This window comes from Meriones unguiculatus, chromosome 4 (genome assembly GCF_030254825.1).
Source record: "Meriones unguiculatus strain TT.TT164.6M chromosome 4, Bangor_MerUng_6.1, whole genome shotgun sequence".
NCBI classification, from domain to species: domain Eukaryota; kingdom Metazoa; phylum Chordata; class Mammalia; order Rodentia; family Muridae; genus Meriones; species Meriones unguiculatus.
In genome coordinates, this window is record NC_083352.1 from 89,890,105 (window position 1) to 89,908,403 (window position 18,299).

Genomic DNA, 18,299 nt, shown 5'->3' on the forward strand with positions numbered 1-18,299 from the left:
TCTTTTATTTTATTTGAGCCAGGCAGTGGTGGTATACAACCTTGATCCCAGAACTCAGGAGGAAGAGACAGGCTGATTGAGGTCAGCCTGGTCTATGGAGCAAGTCCCAGAACAGCCATGAGAAACACTGTCTCAGGAAAACAAACAAACAAACAACAACAACAAAAAACAAGCATAGCTAAGGATAACTTTGAACTCCTGATCTTCCTGCTTCTACTTCTTAAAAGCTGGAATCACAGGGTACGCCACCACACTTGGCCTTTTTTTTTTGTTTTTTTCTTGCTATACAGGGTTTCTCTGTGTAGTCTTAGCTGTCCTGGAACTCACTCTGTAGATAAGGCTGGCCCTTGAACTCACAGAGATCCACCTGCCTCTGCCTACTCAAGTGCTGGGATTAAAGCATGTGCCACCACTGCTGGCCACACTTAGCCTCTTTAAAAAAATGAAAAGAAAAACAAGAAAGAAAGAAAAACTTTTCTTGCTATGCCAAGAGTCTCACTGCGTTGCCAAGCTGTCCTTGAACTTGTTTCAAATGATCTTCCCACCTCAACTTTATGTACTTTATTTCAATATTATTTTATTTATTTACTTTAGCTTTTTGAGACAGGATATCTCTGTATAGCCCTGGACATCTTGGAACTCTGTAGACCAGGCTGGCCTTGAACTCGGAGATCCACCTGCCTCTACCTCCCAAGTGCTGGAATTAAAGGAGTGCAGCACCTTGCCAGGCTCAACTTTGTGTATTTTGTTCTTCCTTCATCTCTGAGAGGACCCTTTCAAGATGAGGAAAAGTAAAGGCCAGAAGGCTTAGGCAGTGTGCTTGTCACCACGCAGGTGGGATGTGCCAGATCTGGATTCCGCCCCTGGTAGTCTGACTCTAGATTCATGCTCTTAGGGTCCCACTGTTATCCTTAATCAAGAAGGGGTTTATTAGGCCGTTTGTGAGTTTGTCACACCCCTCAGAGAGGATTAGGGGTCAGGCTTAAAGCTTTGATGTGAGGAAGACTGCCTAGACCGTGTAGAACTGCCTAAGGCTAAATAGCTGGTAGCTTCCATGTTGGCAGGAGCATCACATAGGAATTCCCTGTCCCGGGAACAAGTGCAGACACACAGCACTGGCACAGAGCTGCTGCTGGTGAACTTGCAGCTCACTGAAAGTTGTTAGAACCGCATACCACTTCCTAACCCTCTTCCCCTCAGGGGACTATATTCCTCGACAGGTGAAAACCTGGACCAAGCAGTACCGAGCAGCCGAAACCAGCACCATCCCAGCAATGGAGAGGCTTATCCAGTGGCTGCCACTGCACCTTCCCAGGCAACAGAGAACCACAGTGGTGCACGGTGACTTCAGGTAGACCCAGCTGCTGGGGGCTGAGCATCCAATTTGGAAACTGGTGGGCAAGCTCCTTGCTGGGGACGATCAAGCCAGTGGTCTTGGTCCAAATTACAGATGGGAACCGTCCCTTCACAGAATGCTTTCTTTATGTCAGAGCTTCTCAGTATCCGCACTGTGACAGTCTCATGTCATGGAGGGCTGCTTAGGAAGTCAAGCATCATCCCTGGGTTTTGCTCACTAAATATCATGAGAAAATGTGCACCAAGTTCAAGGAAGGTGGGAAGGGAGGGTGGAGGCCATTAGCAGAACACAAAGTGTTTGTGTGTTAGAGAATGGGAGGAAAAACAGCAACACAGCAGGTGTGGCTTCTCTTAGAAGATGGCACGAGGTCTGTGTGTTGTTCCTGTATTTGGTTGTATGTTTGGAAATTTTTCTTTCAGAGACTTCATTTACTTTTGACTATAGGTATATGTGCGTAGGTGTGAGTGTAGGTACCCATGGAAGCCAGAAGGGCGCGAGAGCCTGGAACTGGTGGTTGTGAGCCAAATCCAGCTAGGTGCTGGGCTTCAAAGTTGGGTCATAAGTTCATAAGCCCTGAGCTCGCTCCCCAGCCCCTTCCATTTCTTTTAACTCAAGCCTGCATTAGTGTCCACTCAGGGTTCAGAAGGCCTCAGAGGCCATTGGTTTGTTTAGAAAGGAGTGTGGTGTGGCTCCGAGGCCACTGAATAGACCGGAACTACAGTGTGGTTCCTAACCAGCTGGCTCTGCTTGGGCCCCACTCTGCTGTAGCTACATGCTCTGCTATAGCTACTGCATAACAAACTTTGCCAAGGCCCCTTAGCTGACAGGACAACACATTCCCACCAGGGTGGCTTTCTGTCTGGGGCTGCAATCATCTGCAGGCTTCCTTTGCCCGCGGCTGGGCTCCTCAGGCTCCTCTGTGGTTTTGTGGTTTCCCAGCATGGATAGCAGGACTTACCTTGTGGCTTGGGTCCCAAAGGTGCATGTACTAAAGAAGCTGTTATCTCCACTGATCTCCATCACCCCAGAAGTCCCTCAGCATCACTTCCTCCACTTGACATTTATTAGAAGCCGGGTGCTTCATGGAGCGAAGAATTGGTGGCAAGTGTGTCAAAAATGTGCAGGCCTGCTTTAGTGACATCACAGGGAGGGTATGAATCCAGAAGGGGTAACCTCAGAGAGGGCTTCTGGCCGGAGCTGTGGCCCTTGAGAATTGGGAGAGTAAGTGCTAAGCTCTTCCCATCCCTCGCTGATGCTTCTGACTGGCCGAGGCCAGCTGGATGCCAGCGGACCCAGATGCCCTATAGGTTGGCCTTGGCACAGAATACAGGCTGGTGGAGGGTGAACCTGGAGGGGCAAATGGAGCGTTCCCAGCTGTCTCCATTCTTTCTGTGGCTTCTCAGGCTGGACAACCTGATATTCCATCCTGAAAAGGCGGAGGTGCTCGCTGTCCTGGACTGGGAACTTTCCACCTTAGGGGACCCCTTTGCTGACGTGGCCTATAGCTGCCTGGCTCACTACCTGCCATCCAGCTTTCCCATGCTGAGAGGTAGGAGCCAGCTCCGGGGCAAGCGTTGGGGCATGTGCTGGCTGAGATGGCGTGCTGGTGCTGGGCTGAGGCTTGAAAGTGAGGACCAGGTGATAGGGTCGCTGGAATTGGGGGTAGGAATAGGAGGTATCTCCCTTCGTTCATACCGCATTCTTTTTTCTTTTGCACTGGGTTAAATCTTGAGCCTCATGCATGCTAGCTGATACTCTAACATCAAACGGAAGCCCCCAGCTTGCATCTTACTTTGTGTGCCCTGGACAAGCTCTTGCTGATCTGCATATCTGTCTTTGTCTTTTGTTTTTGTTGTTTCTGGGTTGTGTGCTCTGAGATGGGCTTTCATGGCTGGTTGTCCTTGAACTCTCTGTAGCTGAGGCTGGCTTCAAACTCCTGAGCCACCTGCCTCCACTTCCTAGGTACTGGGATTTCAGCCATGTGTTACTGCATCTAGTTCACTATTGAAACAAAATATTACCGCATATTTTTACCATCTTATTGCACCTAGTTGTATACTTGGCTTGGGTCTGGTTTGGAATGGAGGGGGGGCTGTGTTGGTTGATCATTGTTTTTTCCCTCCTTCTCTTTCCTGTTATTCTCTGTTTTGTTCTTTTCTTTTGAGACAGGGTCTCTCCACATAGCCCTGGTCATCCTGGAACTTACTCTGTTGGCCTCATGCTTACAGAGATCCACCTGCTTCTGCCTCCCAAGTTGTGGGATTGAAGGAGTGCTCCAAGCATGCCCAGCTGTTTTGTTTTTAATTGTGTGCATAGTGTGGGAGGGCACGCACAGGCGAGTGTAGAGGCAGACGTGGAAACTCCCTGGGCTGGGGTTACAGGCCACTGACTGGCATCGGTGCTGGGACCCTAACTCTGGTCCCCTGTAAGAGCAGCAAGCACTCTTAGCCACTGGGCCATCTCTCCAGCCCTTTATTCTGTGTTTTGAGGCAGTTCTCCCTAGGTAGCCCTGACTCTCCTGGAATTTGCTTGTGGCCCAGGCTGGCCTCAAACTCCTGATCCTCCTACCTGTGCCTCAGAGTGCTGGGATACAGGCCTGTGCCACCATGCTCAGTCTAGTTGTATAGCTTGGACAGCTGTTCATTAAATATTTCTTTGGTGGCTTACTTTGCAATACAGCTTTTATCACATAGGATTAATGTAAGACATTAGATTCCTTAGGTTTTTTTTCTTATTTGGATACTTTGTTTTTAAGGATTTTTGTTGTTGGTGGTGGTTCTTTTTTTGTTTTTTTTTTTTTTGTTTTTTTGTTTTTTGTTTTTTTTCCTTTCTTACTGTTGCTTCCCTTTCAACCCCATAAACTAGTACACTGGACGTCTTTCTAGTTATCTAATTCCTAGGCACACAGGGTGTTCAGGCTTCTAGTGGTGTCACAGTGGAAGCAGATCAGTCAAGGTAGAGTCGTATTGTCATTATCTGCTTCATAATATGGTGAAATTGCTTTTCTGATGCTTCTGTGTGTCTGTCTGTCTGTCTGTCTGTGCGTGCCTGTGCGTATCTCTCAGCATGGTGCTGAGCATCACACCCAGGGCCTGGAACACGCTAGACAAAGTGCTATACCACCGGGCTCCACCCCCGGCCCGTCTAGGACTGTTTCTAATCGACTGACCAGTTGAGGATGGCCTCCATCTGTGAGCTGTGGTCCAGGGGGAATCCTCTGTTTACTGTTAATTTGGTCTGAAACCTTGAAGGAACAGTCTAGCAGCTTCATGCTTGCCTCAGGCCAAGGCTAGAGCAAGGAGCCACAGGACTCACAAGCTGCCTCACAGCTGTGAAAGCTGCTTGGGAGCATAGCGGCCTTCAGAGTTCACGGGAGCTAGTGGTACGCAAGTGTAGGTACCAACCACTCAAGGACAGCTCTGTCTGTCATCACAGGGTTCAGGGACCAGGATGTGACGGAGCTGGGCATCCCCACTGCGGAGGAGTACTTCAGGAAGTACTGTCTTCGTATGGACCTCCCGCCCATTGACAACTGGAGCTTCTACATGGCTTTCTCATTTTTCCGCGTGGCTGCGATTCTACAGGGCGTCTACAAGCGGTCACTCACAGGTGAGTGTTGGCCAGCCTGGTGGCCACAGAGACTTTGAGATGATGGGTTTGGCCATCATGAGAGTGTGTATGTGGATAGCCTGATGTGGCAGCACCTGGAAAGTGGGGGGAAGAGAACAGAGTATTTAAGATCGTTCTCATCTACATGTTGGAAGCTCCAGGAGGCCCTCTCAAAAACAAACAAACAAAAGCAGAGAGAAAAGTGCTAGTGTGCTCTGTGAGGCTGGCATTGTTATCCAGAGAAAACATGACTAGAACTTGGCCCCATCCTTTTCTCTACGGGGGTGACCTACGATCATGGAGGATCTCTGACTGCTCCCTCGTACTGCAGAAGTGATTTGTCATGTCACTAATTAAACTCGCTTCCTTTTGTGTTGTATTTTTGTTTGTTGGTTGTTTTTTGTTTGGTTTGGTTTGGTTTGTGTTGAGAAAGGGTTTCTCTGTGTGGTTCTGGCTATCCTAGAACTCGCTCTGTCCCATCCTGGCCTCGAACTCATTGATCTGTCTGCCACTGCCTCCTATATGCTAGGACTAAAGGTGTGCGCCTCCACAGCTTGAATTAGTTTTTCTTTGTAGGAAAAGAAATGCCAAACAGCAGGGGACATTCAACCTCCAATTTCTAGTTCCCAGGCCACTGCCTTACCACCCTCTTCAGACTCAGTTTCTCTGTCCACCAAGTTCAAATTCAGACTGCAGTGCTGCCTGGGAGTGCATGGCCACGGCCCTGGTGTGAAACAGGCTATCAGCCAGCGGTAGTGTCTGCCCTCAGAATACCAGCTATGTTACCAACTCACATCACCAGGGTTAGGGCTAATCAGATTTCCCTCCTTTCTGCATAGGCCAGGCAAGCTCGGCCACAGCCGAACAAAGCGGAAAGCTCACGGAGTCCATGGCTGAGCTGGCATGGGACTTTGCCACCAAAGAAGGGTTCCGGGTTTTCAAGGCGACGCCATCCGCCAAACCACTAATGGGATCCTACCATTCATGGGCTGGGCAGTCGTCCCCAAGGACCACCTCGGGTGTGAGACATTACAGCAGCGTAGCAGCTGCTGCCCCTTCTCACGAGGCAAAGGGAGGCCTGATCATCTCTCCAGAGGGCCTGTCTCCTCGAGTCAGAAAGCTGTACGACCAGCTGTTACGGTTTATGGAACTGAATGTGTACCCCGCGGAGGAGGAGCTGCAGAGACACCAAGCCTCGGCCGACAGGTGGCGCCCTTCCCCGCTGATCGAAGAGCTCAAGGTAATAGAGCTCGCTCGTAACCGTGGTTGACATTTGTGAGTCAGTGGAGAGGCAAGGGAGTAGAATTCTCTTGATTTCCCATCACTAGAAAGAGGCTGCTGCTGATTAACCCGGTTTCATCCTGCCACAGGAGGGTTGTTGGGATGAGAAGGGAGAATGGTAAGCTGGCTGGGGTTCTTCTCCAGCGATCCCCACACTTGGGAGGTGGAGGCAGGAGGAACTGAAGCCCAGGCCAACCTCAACGGCTTGAGACCCTGTCTTAAAATGGAGTAATATAATCTGTGGCTTACAGAGACCGACAGGGTCAGGTGGGCACCTGTCACACGGAGGTGAGAAGCAAAACCTCTTGCTAGAGATCATAACTTCAGAAGCAGAGAGCCGAGTGTTTGCCAACTGGCCTGCTCACCCTGCTGTAGCTGATACCGCTGATCCATCTGGAAGGGAGGCCTGCTGAGGGCCTGTCTGCAGAGGTCTGGGTAGTGGGGAGTCCTCCAGGAGCAGGCTGTGTCTGATAGGATTCCTAGCTGCAACAGTGCTAATGTTAATCGTGGTGAGACACCCGGGATGTGGAGACCTGGGTGAGCTCACTGTGGGCCCTTCTGGCTCTCTTCTTGATGCCGCTCACACCTGCAGGTTTGTGTCCAGCCGATGGCTCTGACCTGGCATTGCTTTGGGTACTTGCTGTGTCTCTGACTGGACCTTCCCCTCTCCTTTGTGTTCCTCTGGCCAAGATAAGATGTGCTCATGGTAGGAGAGATGACTCAGAGGTTAAGAGACCATGTTGCTATTGCAGGGAACTGGAGTTCAGTTCCCAGCACCCACATCAGATGCTCACAGCTGCCTGTAACTTCAGTTCCACACCTGTCACCGCCATGGGCCCCCGCATTCACAGGCATACTCACATACACACTTATGTTGGTTTTTGTTTTGTTTGGTTTTGGTTTTGGTTTTGGTCAGGGTTTCTCTGTGTAGTTCTGGGTGAACTTGTTCTGTAGACCAGGCTTGTCTCAAACTCACAGAGATTCACTTGCCTCTGCCTCCAAAAGACTGGAATTAAAGGTGTGTGCCACCAAAAGCCAGCTGTGTTTCGTTTTTTGTTGTTCTATTTGTGTGTGTGTGTGTGTGTGTGTGTGTGGTTTGTTTGTTTGTTTGTTTGAGACAAGGTCTCTGTGCAGCCATGGCTGTCCTGAAATTCGACATGTAGACCAGGCTGGCTTCAAACTCAGAGATCCAGAATCATCTGCCTCCCAAGTGCTGGGGTTAGAGACAGGCACAACCACTTCTGTGTGTGTGTGTGTGTGTGTGTGTGTGTTTCTTTTTTAAAGATACGAATCAGTGATTGTGGCCCTCCCTTTTCCTCTGATAGGAGAAAGCCAAGGCTGAAGGGCTTTGGAACCTTTTCCTGCCCTTGGAGACAGATCCTGAGAAAAAGTATGGTGCAGGGCTGACAAACTTGGAATATGCACATCTGTGTGAAGTGATGGGCATGTGTTTCTATGCTCCTGAGGTACAGTCCACAGTCCCCTCCGCATGTGAGAGCATGTCCCCACACAGCCAGTCACAGCCCCTGCATGTGGAAAGTCCATCTCAGGGCATCACGCAATCATGGGGAAAAAAGGGCAAGTGTAGGCAGCTGATTTAAGCCTGTGTAAGGACTCCATCGACTCCGCAGGGGAAGGGGGCTGCGGAGGCTTCTAGCCCCTGGCTTCAGGGTCCTTAAAGAGGGGTCCATGGGGTCTCCAGAGCACTTGAGATTCAGCTTCAGGGTGTGTCTGGCCTTCTTTGGGGAGAGGAACCGCTTTCCTGATTTGTCAGGGTGTCAGTGATGGGGAAGGGACCCTGCCTCTGCCGGGAGCTTGAAGGTGTGGAGGACACTAATGACTTTCTTCTCTTCAGATATTTAATTGTTCTGCCCCAGATACGGGGAATATGGAGATCCTGCTGCAGTACGGCACCGAGGAGCAGAAGGCCCGCTGGCTGGTACCGCTGCTAGAAGGCAGGATCCGTTCCTGCTTCGCCATGACTGAGCCTCAGGTACCACGTTCATACCTTCCACTTCGGCTGAGCCACAGCTGCTCTCTGCTCCTGTATCATGGGGGACGCTAGGAACTCTAACCATGAAATGTTCTTGTGCAGGTAGCCTCCTCAGACGCCTCTAATATCGAGGCTTCCATCAGAGAGGAAGATGGCTGCTATGTCATAAATGGTCACAAGTGGTGGAGCTCAGGTACTCGGCCTGAAATACGCTTTTCAAACATTTCAGTCTGTATGGATGAGCAGGCCTCTGAGGCCCAGTATGAGCTGGGGGGGGGGGGGGAGGGACGCTTTGTTACGGAGGCCCTCAAGGACCTGGTGACCAGGTTGCTGCAGGGGGATCTCTGGGAATCTGTTCTCTATTTATTCTGCCCCTGCCCTTTTGGCTGGAAATCTTCTTGATGGCTTCCTCTTGCTCTTGGGGTCAGGTGTGTTGTGTCTTAAGGGGTTTCCAGGTGTCCCTCTGTCCCTCAGCTCACAGAGCCCCCATACTTCCCTTAAGGCAGGGATCACCAGATCCCATCCCATTTCGCAGGGGAAAGCTAGGACCTGTGGTGACCAGTCACCTACCTAAGGCTTTAGCAGCTGGCAGGTGTCTCTGAGATGAGATAGTCCATGCTGGCTTCAGAGCTCCGTAACTCAGGCTGGCCTTCACTTCCTGAGTCACCTGCCTCTGCCTTCCAAGTGCTGGGATCACTGGTGTGTCACCGCACCAGGCTCAAATTTATGTACTTTTCAAAATTCCATACACCTTCTAGGCATGGTGTTGTGCAAACTGTAATGCCAATGTGGGGATGCCATTCTTGGTCCTGTATGAGTTCAAGGCCAGTCTGGGATACATGAGACTCTGTCTCAAACAACAAATCCAAATGCTGCATTGTCCTTAAAATTTCAAAAAGTTTCTTTATAATTGTTTTGCTTATTTGTTTTTATTATTTTATTTTATTATTATTTTTAGATGGGGATATAGCCCTGTATAGCCTTGGCTACCCTGGAACTGGTAGTCTGTGGTGGTCTTAAACTCCCAGAGATCCACTTGCCTCTGCCTTCCAAGTGCTGGGGTTAAAGGCTTGAGCCACTATTCCCTCTGTTATGATTCTTGCATAGCGGGAGAGGTAGCTTAGGGGTTAAGAGCACTTGTTCTTGCAGAGGACTTGTGTTCCGTTTCCAGCATCCACATGGAGGCTCACACTATATTATTATTATTTTGGTTTCTCAAGACAGGGTTCTTCTGACTTCCTGGGGCTCCAGGCATCATGTGGTACACATAAATGCATTCAGGCAAAACATACACATAATAGTTTTTGTTTTGTTTTTTTTTAATTTTATAATTGCTATGAAGTGAACTCTTAACACTTGTTCATTGAGGCACTGACTTTCACTACATCTCCCATTAGGAATAAAATTCTGACTCGTGTTACGTAAGCACTCTCAGCACTCATCCTGTCCCGTTTTCTCAACCATGTTCTTGGGAACCTTTTGACCACGTTGGGGAAAACCTAATATTCAGAACCACCTATGGCAAGGAGGGGGAGGGAAGAGAGAGAGGGAGAGAGAGAGAGAGAGAATGAGAATGAGTGTTTCATGCTCTGGGCAAGCAGTCCATCCTGAGCTGCTTCCCTCGTTCCTCTCTCCATCTTGGTGGATTCTGAAGCAGCGGCTCCATTTACGCAATGTGCCGGTTGGGTGCCTTTGACATATGTGTCACACTTTTTACATGGAGAGAACACAGGAGCCAGCCAGCTGGGCTCCCAGGACCTCCACAAAGGCCACCAGCGGTCTGCTAGAAGCTTAGATCTTTCCTGGCATCTTAAGCAAGGAAGGGAAACTTGAGAAGCAGAATTTCATTTGTCTTCTGGGTGTTTCCAGTGCCACTGCCCTGGGTCTACTAGCACAGTATCCAGGAGAGGGTGCACTCTCGTCAAAGTCTTTTGAAGCCAGTTGTAGCTTGGCTGCTTCACTGGATTTGTGAGCTGTCTGTTTGATGGTAGACATCTCATCCTGTCGCCCACTGCCTCAGGTGGAGCTCTGCAAGCTAGAGGCACTGATGGCAGCCATTTTGACATCTTGTTTCTGTTTTTTAAGTCTAGCATGACGGTTTTTCAATTTTTTCTCATGGGGTCAGGAACAGGGCTCAGTTCCCAGCACCCATTCTCGTGACAGCTCACAACCATCGGTGACTCTGGTTCCAGAAGATCTGACACCCTCTTGTCTCTGAAGGTGTTGCATACACATGGTGCACAGACATGCAGGCAAAAACTTAGAATCACACAGTTAAAGCATTGTTCTTACAATATGGTAGGTTCCTGTCTCCCTGAGATAAGTTTTGTCTGCTCTGGAGCCTGCATGTGCTTCTCAGGCCAGGGCTGCATGTGGACAAAGCTCGATGGCCCTGGAATCCACTGATAGAACCTTTCTCTCTCCTCTCCTGGCAGGCATCCTGGATCCACGCTGCAAACTTTGTGTGTTCATGGGAAAAACAGACCCTCAGGCGCAGAGGCACCAGCAGCAGTCCATGCTCTTGGTTCCCATGGACACTCCCGGAATCAAAGTCATCCGGCCTCTGTCGGTGTTTGGGTTGGAGGATCCTCCAGGTCAGACCTCCCCAGACTGCTCCCCTGAGTGTGGCTCTGGTCTGTGGGCAGAAGTTTGGGGAACCCTTGTTCTGTTCAGAATTTGCCACATGCCAAGGAGAAGATGGCATTGGTAAGGCATGCCACAGCCTTTTATTTCCTGAGGAGCATGACCCACCCAGCAGACTGTCCATGTGTGTGTTTATGCTTGCTTCCCTTCTAGTCTCAGCAGATGAGCAGGGGTCCGTGAGAGGAGACAAGCAAGCAGGGATGCCAGGGCAGCATCCTCCTGGCTTTGTCTCGTACAAGCCACAACCCCAGTGGGGTCACCCATCCCTCATGAGAGGGGTTCCTCTCCTGAAAGCATTCACACCCTCACTTGTGCCATCTCCAGAGGACTGAAGCACTGTTCCTCATCTAGGGGTTCTGGCCTACATCCTAATTTAACCACAAGGCCTGTAAGATGGCCCAGTGGGTACTTCCATCAAGCCTGAGGACCTGAGGTCAGTCTCAGGATCCATGCATTAGAAGGAGAGAGCTGGCACCGCTCGTTGTCCCCTGACCTCCTCACACGTGCTTGGGCATATGTGTACCCACACACAGCAAATGACAACAAGTGGGAAATGTAAAAATGAATCAAACAGTAAATAGTCTGTGGCCAGTAAGGTAGCATGCCAAACCTGAATTCAGTCCCTGGGACCTACATGATAGAGAGACCTAACTACCGCAAGTTGTCCTCTGACCTCCCGAGGTACACCATGTCTATGTACAGACATCTCTCTCTCTCACACACACACACACACACACCAGGAAAATTTAATGTACAATTTTTTATTTATTTATAATGTATACAATGTTCTGTCTGCATGTACATGTGGGCCAGAAGAGGGCACCAGACCTCATTGTTGATGGTAGTGAGCCACCATGTGGTTTCTGGGAATTGAGCTCAAGACCTTTGGAAGAGCAGCCAGTGTTCTTAACCTCTGAGACATCTATCTCTCCAGCCCCATACACTCTTTTTTTTTTTTTTAAGAAATTTCAGAAGCCAGGCAGTAGTGGGCATAGGCAGGCAGATCTCTATTGTTTGAGGCCAGCCTGGTCTACACAGAGAAACCCTGTCTCAAAAAAAAAGAAAAGAAATGGTAGAAGTACTTGTTTTTGCTGTAGACCTCTATTTGCTTTACAAGTTTCTGGGCTCAGTGTCCCCTCCTTAGCTGTGATCTAATTAGAAGTTTAAGGCCTGGGAACAATGCCAGCAAATAGCCCAAACCTAAGCAAGGAAAATGTATTTTGGTCTTTCAGGAGGCCACGGTGAAGCACAGTTCAAGGACGTGCGTGTGCCCAAGGAAAACATACTTGTGGGCCCTGGCCGAGGCTTCGAGATTGCCCAGGGCCGGCTGGGGCCTGGCCGGATCCATCACTGCATGAGGTTGATCGGGTATGCAGAGAGGGCCCTATCGCTGCTGAAAACACGTGTGAGTTCTCCTTGTATGCACGTTGGCTTGCAGCCACTCTCGATGTCCGAGTGTTAGACTGTGGTCCTTCTGAGAGCAGACTCCCAGGACAGTGTTCGTGCCCAGATCTGCATCTCTGTTCTGATGTGCCAAAGCCAGGTTTTATGATGGCTGACGGTGAGGTTCCAAACCCAGGATCATGGGCAGCCAGGAGCCATTCGTGCTCCCAGCACATAAAACTGAGAGCCTGGACCGGGGAGATGACTTGGCAGTTAAGAGCACTGACTGCTCTCCCAGAGGTCCTGAGTTCAATTCCCAGCAACCACATGGTGGCTCCCAACCATCTATACTGGGATCTGATGCCCTCTTCTGGCCTGCAGGTGTACATGCAGATAGAGCGCTCACATTAAAACTTCAAAATGTTGAAATAATATAATAATCTCAGATCCTAGGGAGATCCTGCATGGCTGTTCGTGCCCTGGGGTCACAGCATCTGGCCCTGTCTAGCCCAGTGCATCCAAGGCATGGTATCTTATGCCTGTAATTCTAGTACTCAGAAGCTGAGGCAGGAGGATTTCTGAAACTTCAAGACCAGCTGAGATTCCATAGCACGACACTGTCTTAAACAACGAGTCATTCTCCATGGGCCCCTTAAGGGCTGGAGGCCTGAGTAGAACAGAGGTCTCTTCAGCTCCCACGGCATCAGGCAGGAGAGGGAGGGTCTGCAAGAGGCAAGAGGGCAGTTCAGCAGGTGTTGGTTCAAACCTCAGGAGTCTTACCGTAAGCAGTTTATTTTAGGCATCTCTAAGCATTGCACAATTTAGTGAAAACTTATTCTGGTGATGAGTAACTCAGTCCAGACTGATCTCAAGCTCCTAGACTCAAACAGCCCTTAGCCTTCCAGATAGCTCGCTCGCGCCATGTCCTGGACAGCTACCTGCCGTCACGATAGGCAGTTAGGTGCTGGGATACCAAGTATTCTTTCTCTTTTGTCCGAAAATTGATAGTCATGTCACAAGATAATATTTGTGAAAAAATTACTTTCTCGAAGATAGATAAATAAAACATGAAAGAAGAATGCTTTTGACTCTGGCAGTCCTCTCCATCTAAGCTGGAGCTCCGGGGTGTGAGGCTAGCCATCGTCAGCAGGTGGCACCATGCCCCTTCATGAGGCTCCCTCAGTGCCTCCTTCCTTCCAGGGTGCAGCCTTGGCTGGCTGGGGCCTTCTCTCTTGCCCAGCCTCGTGCCCAGACCTTCAGTCAACGGTTCTTAGAAGTAATCTAGGCTGGACAGTGGTGGTACATGCCTTTAATCCCATCACTCTGGGAGGTAGAAGTAGGAGGAGCTCTGAATTGTTGGAGCCCAGCCTGGCCTACATAGTGAGGTGAGTTTCAGGAGAGCCAGGGCTGCACAGCGAAACCCTGTCTTAAAAAAAAAAAAGCAACATACGTGCCTCTCACCTTAAAGGAGGCTTATTCCAGAGCCACATGTATGTGTGTGGCCACTACCCAGGAATGTAGATTTACGTTACCTAAGACTCCACGTTGCAACGGGTTAGGTTTTACAGAGTTTCTATCGTCTTTTATATTTTATATGGAAAATGACTTTATTTGTTCTAAGGCGTAGGCCAGAATCTCCTCAGAACTTCTGAAACTGCTTCTTGGTGCCAGCAGCCTTGGTGACCTTGAGCACTTGGATCGGGTCTGCACTCTCCCACGGTGACAATGTCACCGATCTGTTCATCCCTGAAGCAGGGGACAGGTGCACAGACATGTTCCTGTGGCACTTCTCAAAGCGATTGTGCTTCTGGATGTAACGGGGTAGTCTTGGCAGATGACAGCGGTCCTCTACGTCTTCATCTTGGTCACCACACCAGGCAGGATCCGGCCTCGAATACAGACGTTGCCAGTGAAAGGGCAGTGTCGCTGCGTAGTGCCCTCCATGGCCTCCTTGAGCTTCTTGAAGCCTAGACCCATGTTCTTGTACTGAGGGAGTTTTTCCTTGTCAGTTTCTCCCAGCGAAACACGCTTCTTGTCATGAAAGATTGTAGGCTGCTTGTGTAAGCATGCTCTGTCTGAATATCTGCCATCTTCCCGGCAGCCTGAGAAAAAGAGAGTTTCAGCCAACTCCCGGGGCTCCTTATTTACTCTTTGAGGTCTGGGCCCTGTTGTCTTAAGACATGGTCTAACTATGAATTATGCCTCCCCTTCCCCTAGTGCCCCGGCATAGACCTGCTTGAGATCCACCCGTCTCTTCCTCTGGGATTGAGGGTGTGTGCTACCACGCCCAGCTTCTACTACACATGAAGTTTGTATAGTAGCAGAAGAGAAAATCATAAAACACTTTCAAATAACCTGACGGTGCTCCACAGAGCCATACAACCTGGGGATGGCTGTAGGTCTCTGGAATTATCTGATGACATTCTTAGCCTTTGGGTTGGTGTTACACAGAGATCTTCACATTCCAAAAGGATTTCTCTCGGTCACAAGGATTTTAAGTCAGGCACATCAGGTGGCAAGCAATAAATGGCTATTGAGGCACCGTAAGAGGCCAAGATTGCTGGCTCTGGACCTACAACATTCCATGCTCTGCAGCGTCACTGGAGTTGTAAGGTTCTCTCAGCCTTCGGCCTTCGTAGGACGGTTTCTATAGGCGTAGCATCTGTAATGAGTGCTGAGTGCTGTACTCAGACCCCTCCCCACTAGCTGGCAGGCAGGCAGCTTTTGATCTCCCCACTCTGTGTCCCCTCCTCTGCGAGTCTCCCACACTTAGGCTTCCAGGGCCACTCTAGGCCCCGGCTCCTCAGCCCTGTCTCTCCGGTGTCTGTAGGCGATGTCCCGTACGACCTTCGGGAAACCGCTCATAGAGCATGGCACCATCATGGCTGACATTGCCCAGTCACGTGTGGACATCGAGCAGGCACGGCTGCTGGTGCTGAAAGCTGCCCACCTCATGGATGTGGCAGGAAACAAGGTGGGGGCCACACAGATGACAGAAGTCATCCTGAGGTGACACTGGAATCGGGCAAACTGTGGGATCCCAGCTTTTGGACACTGATGTCTGTTACTGTTCTGCTTGAACTTTGGTCATCTGCTACAACCAGAAAAGACCCAGGGGGGGAGATGAACTTCCACCAGCTGAACTGGTGGCCTTCCTGGTTGGAAAAAGGGAGGTCTGATGGCCCCTGGTCCGCCTGTCCTCCCAGGTCATATTAGTGCAGAAGGCAGATGAGGGAGAAAGGACCCACAGACCTGCTCCCACTACAGCATTAGCCTAGAGGGACTTGTCTGCAGAGTGACACTCCCTATCGCCTGTAGTGGGTGGCCATGATGCATGTCGACCGCTGTGTTATCCGCCCTCCTAGGCCAGGGCCCTACACCCAGGCAAGAGCTGCCATGACAGGTACTAGAGCTAGGTGCACAGCTCCTGGTTCTTTGATGCCTTTGTAGCTGGAGGTTTGAAGATGCGTCAGTCAGTGGCCAAAGTCAACCTTCCTGCTTTGGTCCACTGTTGCCTGAAGCTGGACGTAGCTGTTTTGTTTCTGTGGCGTTTGGAGTCAAACTCAGCACCTTGTGCTTGCTGGGTAGGTGCTCCCACACAGACAGTGCAGCCCAGCTGTCCCTCTCCACCTCAGTCATGCCCGCTTGCAGAACCCAGAGCTGCCTTCAGTGAGTTTGGCTTCATGTTGTCCTCCTGCCACATCCTCCTGTTCTCCTAACTCTACCTTCCTCTGCAGGCTGCAGCCTTAGAGATTGCCATGATTAAAATGGTAGCCCCTTCCATGGCCTGTCGCGTAATTGACCGAGCTATTCAGGTGAGCTGCCCTGCACTAGCCCCTCCCCCTGGGCCTGCCACCTCCCTCTTCAAAGGAAGCTTGTTCAGGGGGCCCTCCCTCCTTCCCAAGCCCAGGACAGTGAGTGTGTCCCCCCCCCCCCCAGTGCATTCTGCTCGCAAGTAGCTGGCCTCAGGCTCAAGGGAGCCCTGCTGGTGCCTCCTTCCGCATCCTGACACCTGAGCTCACGCAGAACCTCCTCAGTAGCAGGAGCAACCTGCTAGAATGGGCTAGGTGAGTCAGGCATCCGAAACATGACAGTAGTCCGTGTGAAGTCTGGAACACACAAATGTCACAGGGGACCCCCGGGCGAGACAGCAGTCTCCAGCTGTTTTGAGCAGGCTGTCGGCTTTAGAACTCACCCAGGCTTTCCTCTCTTTCCTGCTGTATATCTGCCAGGCCTTTGGAGGAGCTGGCCTAAGCAGCAACTACCCCCTGGCTCAGTTCTATGCCTGGGCACGAGCCCTGCGCATTGCTGACGGCCCTGATGAGGTACACCAGCTGACAGTGGCTAGGAGGGAACTGAAGAATCGTGCCAGGCTGCAGGAGCCAGCGGCGCCCAGAGAGTAGATGCTGTGTTTGGAAAGGCCTGGTATGTATGGGTCTTGCATCCCGTCCCACACCACATTCGGGAATGGCCATGGTGACCTGAGCCTTCTCATGTCCCCCAAAGCTGGCACTGCGGGAGGGGCTGTGAGTTAGTGTTTTAGGCGTGGAGGAATGAGTTTTGGTGCAGGCCTGGAGAGGTGGTCTTGAGTTCCTCAGAGTTGACTTGTGACTTGCTTCTTCCAGGCTGTAGGAATATGGACACTTGTGTGCTGTGATCTCTCCACAAACAATGGAGCTTCTAGGAAAGCAGAGAGCGTGGGACACATCAGATGCTCCTGAAAACTGGGATGAAATCATTCTGTGACCACTGGAGTCATCATAGAATACTAACTCGATGCCCTGTTTGAATACGGATATGGGGACACAAAGGGTCTGTGTACTTCCTCTTTTCACATGAGGGACATGGGAATAAAGGCTCCTACAGCCCCTGTGGCCCAGGTGTCAGTGGCTTCCTCACACCTCTGCTGCTTTCCCTGTGCTGGCCTTATATACACTGGGGTCCCATGGGGCAAGGATGCCACAGCTCCTGCTGCCCTCATGTGTCTTCTTCACACCTCTCACCACCAGTTCCCTACCCCACCCCAGAAAATATCACCAAAGGAGCCATGCCCCCTGAGTGAGGTCCCCATCAACTGCCACGATCCGTCATCTATCCTGTGATCCTGTTGGGGCATGGGAGGGAGGTGACAGACAAGATGCCACTGAGATTTGGAGAGTCACATGTCCTCCTTGAGGATGGGGGATGGTCACCTGGGCAAGAGACGACTCCTTAGAGGAGCATGGGCACCATGGGCCCAGAAAAAGATGAGGCCATGGCTGGGAGGACTCGGCCTGAAGGTGCAGCCACAGTCCAGGTCAGAGCAGCGAGCCCAGCAGGCACCATCACATGCTGTACTGTAGACTTGACCTCAGGGGACCTGCCTTCCCCTGATTGACCTGCCGCCCCATCCTGGACCATGAGCTGCAGAGCACACAGTGGCCACAGGCTCCTTAATAGGTTTCTCCAGTGTTCTGTTCCCCGCATGGGCTGGGGACACAGGTGCCACCAGAGCTGAGGAACAGTCACTGTAGGAAGATCAGTGAAGGGCCTAGCCCTCAGTGCTAGCATAGCGCGCGCACTGGCAGATTCCAGCAACCTGAGTCCCTCCACCTCTCTCTCAGGCCTGTGAGAAAAAGGAGCGTTCATAAAAAGGAAGTGGTCATGGCCATAAGAAGGTCTCTTTTGACCTCTGAGGTTAACCTTGCTCTACTGCCACGCTAAGGCGTAACCCCACATCTGCCTTAGAGCAGCTGCTTCAAGGCCTGGACATACTGTCACGTGCAAGCACATACATAGTCCTAACCGCCAAGCCATCTGTCCAACAAATTCAGTTTGGATTTGTAAAAGCCCCTGCTAGGGCCAGAAAGGAGGCAAGGCACGGAAAGTGCCTGCCGCGCATGAGTAAGCTCCCGAGTTTGTGCTCTACACCCCCACATGGGAAGGCTGGGTGTGTGTGATCACTGGGAGAGCAGTGACGGGGTCCCCATGCCCTGTATAGTCAGTCCTAGGCCCTATCTCAAAAATCTAGGTGGCCAACTCCTGAAGAATCAC

General features: G+C 50.8%; 1 protein-coding gene and 1 pseudogene across 4 annotated transcripts in view; one reads left to right on the forward strand and one right to left on the reverse strand.

Moving 5' to 3' along the window:
* Acad10 (acyl-CoA dehydrogenase family member 10) overlaps positions 1-17,140 on the forward strand; it is a 37,511-nt gene extending 20,371 nt beyond the window's left edge. For 2 of the 4 annotated variants that reach the window (XM_021633164.2, XM_060382459.1), the window contains 13 exons: positions 1,201-1,351; positions 2,761-2,906; positions 4,793-4,966; positions 5,806-6,206; positions 7,573-7,713; positions 8,103-8,240; positions 8,343-8,433; positions 10,676-10,834; positions 12,116-12,288; positions 15,097-15,240; positions 16,004-16,081; positions 16,499-16,691; positions 16,892-17,140. In XM_021633164.2, the coding sequence (XP_021488839.1) occupies positions 1,201-1,351; positions 2,761-2,906; positions 4,793-4,966; positions 5,806-6,206; positions 7,573-7,713; positions 8,103-8,240; positions 8,343-8,433; positions 10,676-10,834; positions 12,116-12,288; positions 15,097-15,240; positions 16,004-16,081; positions 16,499-16,669 (1,967 nt within the window). In that variant the 3' untranslated portion in view covers positions 16,670-16,691; positions 16,892-17,140. Of the gene's footprint in view, positions 1-1,200; positions 1,352-2,760; positions 2,907-4,792; positions 4,967-5,805; positions 6,207-7,572; positions 7,714-8,102; positions 8,241-8,342; positions 8,434-10,675; positions 10,947-12,115; positions 12,289-15,096; positions 15,241-16,003; positions 16,082-16,205; positions 16,334-16,498; positions 16,692-16,891 lie in introns of those variants that run through there. The other 2 variants (XR_009591497.1, XM_060382460.1) reach the window with 2 other exon arrangements.
* On the reverse strand, positions 13,794-14,383 carry LOC110546374 (small ribosomal subunit protein uS17-like; annotated as a pseudogene).
* Positions 17,141-18,299: the final 1,159 nt, after the last annotated feature.